At 33.7% G+C, this 10,836-nt stretch overlaps 1 protein-coding gene and 2 non-coding genes across 6 annotated transcripts in view; 1 reads left to right on the plus strand and 2 right to left on the minus strand.

The window, feature by feature from the left end:
- Window positions 1-1,974, plus strand: part of LOC107493426 (WRKY transcription factor 44) — a 5,973-nt gene extending 3,999 nt beyond the window's left edge. For 3 of the 4 annotated variants that reach the window (XM_016114527.3, XM_052262557.1, XM_016114529.3), the window contains 3 exons: window positions 46-743; window positions 1,000-1,158; window positions 1,558-1,974. In XM_016114527.3, coding sequence (XP_015970013.1) covers window positions 46-743; window positions 1,000-1,158; window positions 1,558-1,747 — 1,047 coding nt within the window. In that variant the 3' untranslated portion in view covers window positions 1,748-1,974. The remainder of the gene's footprint in view (window positions 1-45; window positions 744-999; window positions 1,159-1,557) is intronic. The other variant, XM_052262558.1, reaches the window with a different exon arrangement.
- Window positions 1,975-9,563: 7,589 nt separating this feature from the next.
- LOC127740006 (small nucleolar RNA snoR122) lies at window positions 9,564-9,643 on the minus strand. Its single transcript, XR_008000741.1, has one exon. It is a non-coding gene; the product is annotated as a small nucleolar RNA snoR122 (small nucleolar RNA).
- Window positions 9,644-9,990: 347 nt separating this feature from the next.
- Window positions 9,991-10,077, minus strand: LOC127739978 (small nucleolar RNA R44/J54/Z268 family). Its single transcript, XR_008000719.1, has one exon. It is a non-coding gene; the product is annotated as a small nucleolar RNA R44/J54/Z268 family (small nucleolar RNA).
- Between the last annotated feature and the right edge of the window lie 759 nt (window positions 10,078-10,836).

The raw sequence follows: 10,836 nt of genomic DNA on the forward strand, positions 1-10,836 counted from the left end.
CCATTTATGTTTTATCTCAATTCTTTTTCTCTTCCTTTGGAAAAGGGAAATTGCCGTACAATTCAGCAACAATCCGGGCAATCAATGGAGGGTGGTCTTCATCATATCAGCCATGAAAGTTTCGGAACTAATCTGAGCTCTGATCTTTATCACAGTCACAGCATTACACCACCTTCTGAAACTACTGAACCTTGTAAGATGATGCAACAGAACATAGAGGAGGATCAGAAGGCTTTAACATCCGCAATCAATTGCGATCGACCTTCTTATGATGGGTATAACTGGAGGAAATACGGGCAGAAGCAAGTGAAAGGAAGTGAGTATCCGCGGAGTTATTATAAGTGCACTCATCCTAATTGTCCAGTGAAGAAGAAGGTTGAGAGATCATTTGATGGACAGATTGCAGAAATTGTTTATAAAGGTGAACACAACCATCCAAAGCCACAGCCTCCCAAGCGCAGCGGAACAGCAGGGATGCAAGGATCAGGAATGGTGCCTGATGGAGTGCCTCAAGATGTGTGGAGTAACAATCACAGTGAGAGGAATGATAGCAGAATAGAAAACCAGAATGACACAGGGCTGCCTGCGAATTCGGTTTATGGGGTTAAAGTTTCGCAGCCTAATGATTCTATTTTAAATGCATGTGGGATAAGCCCAGAAAATTCGTGTGGTCTAAGTGGGGAATGTGAGCAAGGAAGCAAAGGATTTGAGGCAGAGGAGGAAGAATCTAGAAGTAAAAGAAGGTAAAAGGTCTTGCTACAACATTGTAATGTCTAATTGGATAAATAGATATTCTAACACTAATTTGAAAAATGGATAAGTGATTTGTCAAATGAGAAATTAGCACAAATTAACTTGATACATTTTCCATTCTTGTAAAACTCTCAATCCAGTAAGATATTAGTAATTCCATTTTTTGAATTGTGAGGTGAGTTCACTGTCATCATCATGTCTTTAATTAAAGTATATACTTTATGCTTAATGCTTCTCTTCCTTCAGGAGGAATGAGAGTCGATCCAATGAAGCAGCCGTGTCGGAGGAAGCATTAATCGAGCCACGCATTGTGCTGCAGAGTTCTACAGATTCAGAGATAATTGGTGATGGCTTCCGCTGGAGGAAGTACGGGCAGAAGGTGGTGAAGGGCAATCCATATCCCAGGTTTGTACTTATTGATTGTTCTTTAGTACCAATAATTAAAGTTGCATACACTCTCTGTCAGAATAAATCTTTGAAAAAAGTGAATTTTCGGTTCTGCTTTGTAGTGCTTTAATGATCTCTTCATTTCTTTGTATTGCTGTATGGCTGTAATGTAGATGGTGGATGTGAGATTTCCCACCATATCTTCACCTTATACTCTCCAAAAATTAATTTGCTAATAAAATGATCCCTGAAAGGTTGGTAATTATAAGTTTTACTTCCTGTTTCTAAAATGTGAGAGTTAAACTAAGGACTCGAGAGTTTAAAATCATACTCATATTACTACTACTAACTAGCATCTTGTTCTTTTTCTTTTCTGATTAATTTTATTCTGATAACATAAACCGACATATATTGCAGAAGTTACTACAGATGTACAAATGTGAAGTGTAATGTTCGAAAGCACGTGGAGAGAGCAATAGATGATCCAAGAGCATTTGTCACTACATATGAGGGAAAGCACAATCACGAGATGCCAATCAAGAACATCAACCCAAATGTCCCCTCTGAGAGAGATTCACAAGCTTCTCTTAGTAAAGACAAACCATGATTTTAACACGACAATCAAGTTTAACAATAACACACTACTGTGATTCAATAGCTACTGTCTTAAAACCTATAAATTTGTATTGTGGAGTCAGTGACATACACCATTGTAACTCTTCAATTGTGGTGTGTTTATCCAGTTCTGGTCTTTCTCTTTTGCACCTTTAGATTGAAAGTAGAAAAGGTTTTGATCAAATTTCTTATTTCAATCTGATGGTGGAAACCGAGAAGATTATATGCTTCCACTTTATCATTACATAGATTAATGATTTGTTTGGAGTACATATATGTCAGGTATATGCTAACCTTTTATATTGCAAAGAAAGCACTGAAGAGACCTTCATTGTTACTATTGGTTTGGCTATTAGCCATTGACACATAAGATATTGTTAGTTTTTATTTTATGGTTGCATTTCATGTCTAGAGCTTTGTTTCCATTAAAAAAATAGTTTATTATTGTCATTAATGTAGCCAATGTTGCCATGAAAAATTACACAACATGCTTGGTGCAATGGCTACTCAGATGGTGCTAGAGCTAGGTATAGTCTATACCCGGTCATCCTGTTTGGAACCGGTTCATGTCGGATTGTTTTCTGATTTGATCGGTCCAGTCCAAAAAAAAAAATTCTCTCTTCTTCCTTTTCTGGATCTGATTCTTACGTACATTTTACACACTCAACTCATGAGGTTTTTTGGGTTTTTGGGGTCAAGTTCAGTGGACCGACATAAACTCACGCAGTCTGTTACTTCTGAGTTTCAAATTTTTGGATTGCGTCCAACTTCATATTTAGTCAACCCAAAAATAATACACGCTTCTTTCATTGTTTTATTTTCACTTTTCAGTTTGTTTTACTCCATTTTTTGTATTCTCGACAAAGTATCGAATCAAGTTTGTATTAATATTTCAGTTCGGATAGCATATACGACTCCTCTAAAAAAGAATGAGATCGACTCGAAAATTACTTAGCAATAGCGTTGAAACAAATTGCGTTGAAATACTGTTAGTAAATTTATGTCGAATAAAGTAAAACATAATTAAATAAAGAAAACTTTGAGTAAATGAAAGTGTAAAAATTTGAGTTTTAAGAAAACTAGAATAATAATAAAATGTAAAGAAATGAAAGGAAATGGATTAAACAGAAAACAAAAGAAAATAAACTAAAAGTTAAATTCTAACACTCACATGCACTTGCACTCCATGTTCTTCCGTTGCATCGTTGGGGCTGGGAATTTTGGCGAAGGTTTATCTATGATGATCTAATATTTTTTGAAGAAGTCGCAGAACTCTTTTGAGTCTCTACTATTTATAGACCATGGAGATGGAGTTTCCATGGAGCATGCTATCCACTACCTTACTTCCTTTTTTTTTTCTCAACCATGACCTTGCCTTGACCATGAAGAATCTTGTCTCCTAAGTTTTGACACCCACGTCTTTCTTAGTCTTCAAGTCCTATGTTTTATTTAGCTTGCTCCTCAAATTTCGCACCCATGTTCTCTACTTAGCCTAAAGGTTGAATAGCAAGTCTTGATGCTCAAGAAAAGACAATAACTACCTTTCGACTTCGACTCTCTTTGTATCCTCTTTCTTCGACTTTAGCTTACATGACTTTACTTCTGTAGTCGAAACTGTTTTTCTTTAGTCGAAACTGTTGAGTTTAGAACACAATTAAGTTAATGATGATGACAAACATTAATTTATTGGGTTAAACACCCAATTGATTTTAATAGCTTTATCTAGTTATACAAGCCCAAAAATAAAGAGTGAAGTAGCCCAAACAAATTGGAACAAAGAAATAAAAGCTGCTGAATAGTTTCCAATCCATAAACAAACCCTAAATGCAAAGTAATAAACAAATCAAATAGGCTAAACGAAAATTCAAGCCAACCCAAGCCCAAGTTAGTTCATCCAAGTTGAAACAAACCAAAGCTAAAGCTCACGAGCTCTTTTCGAATAGATTCAAGAAGAAAGAGAGAGAAAGCTCCTCCTTTTGGTTCATACATCAGAGAAGCAAGAAAGAGAAAGATTAACTAAAAAAGCATTGTCAAATCACACTAATCAAAGGCATGTTTAAAGGTAAATAATTTTCTTTCGCATGCAAGTTGATTTATTCACTTTTTCTCCTACTTTCTGCAATGCCATTTTTAAAAAAGTTGAAGAAAATGGTGGTTGATTTGTTCTGCTGTAAATCAAAGGCTCAAATTGTTACTTGGGGCCAAAGCACACTCTCAAAGGTGTGGATTTAGGATTATCAATGAGCAAACCATTTTGTTCTAATATGCACTCCTCGGTCAAACAAACAACCAAATTTAAAATTCTTAATTTTTGGGATTGATTGAAGAAAAAAAGGTATGATCTCTGAAAGCTTAGAGTCTAAGACGTTGACTCTGAAAGAACTCTAGCCGTGTCTCAGATCAAGATACAAAAAGGAAATTGATTCTCATTAGAGCTAAAGGAGAAAGAACCCGAATTGAGAGCTGTGTGTCAAACCTCACTACTGAGTTTGAAGTCTTGGAAGTATTGCACTTATACTAAAGGGAGCACTCCGCCAAGATGAAGAACAAAGTCTTGAGTTCTTTTGTTGGGTTCAGTTCATAGAGTTTATGCTGTTATTCATCATCTCCTTCATGTTTTATAATTTTGTATTTCAGTTTTAATGTATATCTTTTTGTACTTTCTTTGAGAGGTAAAAGGCAATAGAGGCATTGAGAAAGAGCCATGAGAGAAAAAGGCTTAGAAAAATACTTGAGAGAAAAGTCAAGAGTGATTTTAGATTTTATTTGGTTGTATTTTCTGTCTTGTATCATATACCTGATAGGTGCCCCTTGCTAAGTCGGGTAAGCACTTAGAGCATTGAGTTACGTATTAGCATAAACAAGTCAAGTTTAGGTAGAAACTTGTGTGCCCAGATAGGATCAGGTTGAGTCCTAGGAAATTGGTGTATGTAATACTTTGACTATAGTGAAAATTCGACCAATGTTGTGATGGAGACTAGATGTAGGTTGCATTGCACAAGGCAACTGAACCAGGATATATGGTTGTGTCATCTTCTTCACCTTCCTCTCTATTTTAGTTTAGTTTTTTGGTTTTTATGAGACAAAACAAAATTGTCTCCTGATTTATCCACTGCACAGATTAACAGAAACAAGGTTTAAAGTTCAATCTACAAGACTTGATAAATAAAAATTAAAGACGGTCATAAATTCGAACCCCTCTTTTCCAAGTCTTCTGGAACCTTCAATTGGTATCAAGAGCCAAGGTCTCAAGAATCGAGCTCAATAGCTTGGAGCAAAGATCCAATGGCAAACAACTTGGGTACCACCACTGTGGCCTACACGCTAATAGAGGGTCAATCAAACAACTGGCCTCTCTTCTTCAACGGAAAAAACTATGCCTATTGAAAAGAGAGGATAAGGATCTTCATTCAATCAATAAACTACAACATATGGAAGATAGTGATGAATGGTCCCAAAATCCCAACAAAGACAAGTGCTGATGGGGTGCTGACTCCAAAGGAGGGAGCTGAATGGAACGATGATGACAAAAAGAAGGTGGAACTGAATACTAAAGCTATCAACTTGCTGCATTGTTCTATCAGCTTTGAGGAGTACCGAAAGGTGTCTAAATGCAAGACGGCCAAAGAAATCTGGGAGAAACTCCAGGCTACACACGAAAGTACCAAACAAGTCAAAGAAACAAGAATTGATATGCTGCGAAAAGAGTACGAGATGTTTACCATGAAGGATGGAGAAAGCATGATGAAATATTTGAGAGATTCTCAATCATTATCAACAGCCTTGATGCTATGGGCTCAACACACATTGAACAAACTCTAGTGAGAAAAGTACTTAGAAGCCTCACAAAAAAATGGAAAATAAAAGCCACTGTCATAGCTGAGAGTAATAACCTGAGTCCTATAATCTATGATGAGCTAAGAGGAAAACTTCTTGTTTATGAAACCACACACACAAGCCAAGACTCAAAGAAAAAAGGAATAGCCCTAAAATAAAAATTAGAACCAAATGAAAGTGAGTCTATTGATAGTTTTTCAAATGACGAAATTGTGTTTTTTGCTAGGAGGCTATGGAGACTAATGAAGAACAAAGGCAGGTACAAGGGCTCGAGCTCAAAGGAATACAAGAAGGAATTGTACAAAGTGAGATGTCACAATTGCAAGGAGGCTGGACATTTTAAGTACAACTGTCCAAAACTCAAGAAAGAAGAAAAAAGGGAAGAAAGAAAAGAAGAGAGTGCTCATCATGGCATCTTAGGAGGTTCTTGAGAACGATTTGGATGAGGAAGAGGACTTTGAATACGAAGCTCAAGTCTGCTTCATGACTGGTGAAGACCAACTGGATGAAGTAAATTACTATGACCTATTTATGGATGATTTACATGTCATTATTGATGATCTTACCCATCATTATGAATAGTGAGTTTTTGAAAGAAAAAGTGAAGGAGACCGAATGTGCTTTTGACCTTATTGAAGAAAATAGATTTTTAAATCTGAAGTTAAAAGACTTAAAAGAAAGCACATTGTGGATCCTTCACAAGAACTTGTTGTTGAAAATGAAAGGCTAAATGAAATGATTAAAAGATTGAATAGTGATTTAGCAAAATTTGCTCATAGTTCTAGTCACTTGGACAAATTACTTACTAATCAAAGACCATTGTTTAAAAAATCTGACTTAGGATATGTGACAAAAGAAAGTGTAGTTTTTGAAAACTATTCTTCAAAATTTAGGGCTTCTTCTTCAAAAACAAAATCCACTTTTAACCAATCTAGTCTTGGATATATTCCCACCTATGAAGAGGAATTTAAAAAGTCTTATTTTGATGAAACTGCATCATCTTCAAGAACCAAATCTATCTCAAACAAGTCGGGTCTAGGCTATGTCTCAAACAATGAGGTTGCTTTCAAAAAATCACAGTTTTACGAAAGAACCTCCTATTCAAGAAGCTCATGTACTTTTAAAAATTCTACTTTGAGTGCATCTGCAACAAGGGGTGCTAATAATAAAAATAAATTTGTCAAAAGAAATGCATATTTTTCAAAAATCAGAAAACCTCACTCTTTCGATCATTTCCAGCATCAAAACTTAAATTAATTTTAGCAAAATACACCAGAAAATTATTGTTCTAATTGTAAAAAAATTGGTCACTCTTACTCCCAATGATTTATTAAAAAAAAGTTTAGGAAACTAAACTTACAATGTTGTTTGTGAATTTAATGCACTTGGACAACCTAAATGGATTAACTTAAAAGGATCGAAACAAATTTGGATACCTAAGGTTACTTAAGAATGTATGCAGATTTGCCTAACATCTTAAAAGAAGAAAGAGATGTGGTACTTAGATAGCAGATGCTCTAGGCACATGACGGAAATGTCAACATTCTTCATCAAACATAATAAGTATGATGGAGAGTTTGCGACCTTTTGAGATGATGGTAAAGGTAAAATAATAGCTGTTAGAAAAGTAGGTAAAAAACATTCTATCTTTATTGATGATGTCTTTTTGGTTGATAGATAAATATTAGTCAGTTGTGTGATTTGGGTTACTTGGTGATATTCAAAAGATTAGAATTTCAAGTGGTGAGTGAAAAGTGTAATGAGGTATTGTTTATTACAAATCGGCGTGATAATGTGTATGGCCTCACTCTTGATGAACTAAATGATCAAATGTAACTTGTTATCACTCCAAAGAATCTGAAAAAGTGTCTATGGCACAAAAGATTGGGTCATGAAAGTATATTCCAAATAAACAAGCTTGTCAAGAAGGGATTAGTAAGAGGCTTTCTTTGATAAAATTTGACAAAGATATCACGTGTGATACTTGTCAAATGGGAAAACAAACAAAGAATTCATTTAAATCAAAGGAAGACATCTCTACTAAAGGACCACTTGAAATGCTCCATATTGATCTATTTGGTCCAACAAGAACTCAAAGCTTAGGTGATAAACATTATAGTTTGGTGATTGTGGATGACTTCACAAGATTTGGGATTGATTGAAGAAAGAAAAAAGATGATTTCTGAAAGTGCAGAGTCCAAGACGTTGACTCTAAGGGAACTCTAGCCATTTCTCAGATTAAGATACAAAAAGGAAATTGATTCTCATCAGATCTAAAGGAGAGAGAACCCGAATTGAGAGCTGTGTGTGAAACCTCACTATTGAGTTTGAAGTCTTGGAAGCATTGCACCTACACTAAAAGGAGCACTCCGCCAAGATGAAGAACAAAGTCTTGAGTTCTTTTGTTGGGTTCAGTTCATAGAGTTTATGCTGTTATTCATCATCTCCTTCATATTTTACAGTTTTGTATTTCAGTTTCAATGTATATCTTTTTGTACTTTCTTTGAGAGGTAAAAGGTTAAAAAGAGAGGCATTGAGAAAGAGCCATAAAGAGAAAAAGGCTGAGATAAATACTTTAAAGAAAAGCCAAGATTGATTTCAGATTTCATTTGGTTGTATTTTCTGTCTTGTATCACGTACCTGAGAAGTGTCCCTGTTAAGTTGGGTAAGCACTTAGGGTGTGTGTGGTTCAAAGATTAAATTTTATTACTAGGAATGTCTTTCTTAGGAATATAATGCCTAGGAATAAGATTACTTGGAATATAGGATACCTATGTTTAGTTATAAATTTTAATGCCTTGGAATGTTATGTAATAATCCTAGGAATGACTAAATTTTTGTTTGGTTGAGTTTAAATTTCTTGATCATATTGTGTAATATGTCAAAATTACCCTTACTCAGTTGTTTATTGGTTCTAATTTTTTTAAATTTACTAAAATACCCTTAATATCAAATATGTTCAAATAAAATTATTATTGATTTTATTTCTTTTTAAATTTACTTAAATACCCCCAATATCAAATATGTTTAACTAAAATTATTATTGATTCTAAATTTTTTTAAAATTTACTTAAATACCCCAATATCAAATATGTTTAACTAAAATTATTATTGATTCTAATTTTTTTAAATTTACTAAAATATCCCCAATATCAAATATCTTTAGTTAAATTATTATTGATTCTAAATTTCACTTAATAACAATATATTTAATTAAAATTATTATTTTTTTACATTTTGAATTTACAAAAATACTTCTAATAAAAAATTTACTAAAATACCCTTAATAAAAATATGTTTAATTAAAATTATTATCAATTCTAATCTTTTCAAATTTACTAAAATATCTCTAATAACAAATATCTTTAATTAAAATTAACATTATCACAATTAAATTTACTAAAAAAGCATTACTATTATCCAAATGAAAGTTACAAAGAAGTCTCAAAAGTAAAAAATTACTAGCACTAATAAGCATACATGCACAACTCTTATACAAGAACACAAACACATCAACAAAATGAAATCAATATTACGACAGACAACCTTACACATAGAAAAATTATTTCAATTATTGAGCGTGATGTCTTCTCCTCCATTGGTTTCACATTTTTTGTGCAAGTTGATCTCTCCATCTACCTCAACATAGATTGGTTTATTTCATAAGATTCTTTTGGAGCCCAACTGTGGTCAGACTTCAACAAAAGCAATCTTAAATCTCCGTTCTTAGTTACAATCATCAGGCTTGTATCACATTGAATAGCAGCTCCATCCATGGTTCTTTTGCTAATCATCCTTGGCACTAAAATGCTCTCCAACATGGTCTCCAAAATGATCTCCAACATGGTTAGAGAAAACAACAATGACTTCACCAAGGAAGAAGAAATTAGAGGAATGTAAGCAGGAGTGAGCTAACAACACGTGCAAATAACAAAGACCAGTAAAAAAAGATTTAATTATACAAGATGGATGGCCTCAGAGGTAGTGACAATTTAAGATTTCATCAGATACATATATCTGATAATACGTGCAATAGAATACATTATTGGCCAAACCATTAGTAAGGTATCTGCATTAAGCAAAGGCCAAGTATAATTTGAAAATTGATTTAAAAGTTAAAATGATGGGTTCTTCAATAGAGTAAAAACAATAACATACATATGTTGAAAAACAAAATAGATTTTAACATCAGGTTCATTGACAAATGAAAAATCAGCAGAAAATTAACACATTAGGGAACAAAATAAATAAACACACATTGCCATAACCATCTCCATAAGAAAATGAGTGATATACTGATAGCTACAAAGGATGCAATATAAAATCAAAATGCTTAATCCCTAAATGAAACAAATGGATAATACGAAAAATATAATAACAGATTGTAGATTTTATATAAACGCATCAGAGAGATTCCCATTTTAGACTAAGTCATCATTCTCCTTCGAGTGCTGATGTCCCTGTTTATTTGTCATCATTTGCGAATAGAAAGAAATACTGCATTTGCAAGCTTAAACATGGATTTTTCACACACAATACCTCAAAGAAATAATTATAATTCAAGCAGAGAAATAATAAATGGAAAAAAAAGAAAAAATTTGAACTTCAATTCTTCACACAAGTAGAATGCCAGTTTAAATTTTTAAAAATCCAATAACGCAGAATATGCATTGCTAAATAGATTAAAAAAAAATAGAGCTTCCTATTCCGAAGGTGTGAAAAAAAGGGAGAAAAACAAAATAGTGAAAGAAAAAGCGGGTGCCTCAGATCAAAATTGATATCATGGAATTGGATCTCGAAGTATATTAGGAATAATATATTGTGGTTCAGATCTGAACACTTACTAATCTGTGAAGCTGATACACTGGTGTAGATTCACTGTATTTGCCTCTAACCAACCCAATCTCGTTTCTCTGAACAAATAATAGAGTTCAAAAAATGACCAACCACTCAAATTTAGAAGCATTTTTAATAGTGACAATCAAGAACTAAAACCAAAGCAAATGATTTACCAAAAACAAAGTAAGAAAAACAAACATTACTTGAAAATGCACACACACAAACACAGAGAGACAGAGACACATTATTACCAAATGGAGACATTTCAATGACACAAAAGCATTGACCTATGAAGTGAGAAATCATGGGAGACACCCATTTCAGAAAAACAAAAACTTTAAACAAAAAAAGGGGGGAATCAATGAACTTGTCGGTTAATCTATTTACTCTTGTACCCTTTTAAGA

The sequence above is a fragment of the Arachis duranensis genome, chromosome 6, assembly GCF_000817695.3.
Source record: "Arachis duranensis cultivar V14167 chromosome 6, aradu.V14167.gnm2.J7QH, whole genome shotgun sequence".
Taxonomy (NCBI): domain Eukaryota; kingdom Viridiplantae; phylum Streptophyta; class Magnoliopsida; order Fabales; family Fabaceae; genus Arachis; species Arachis duranensis.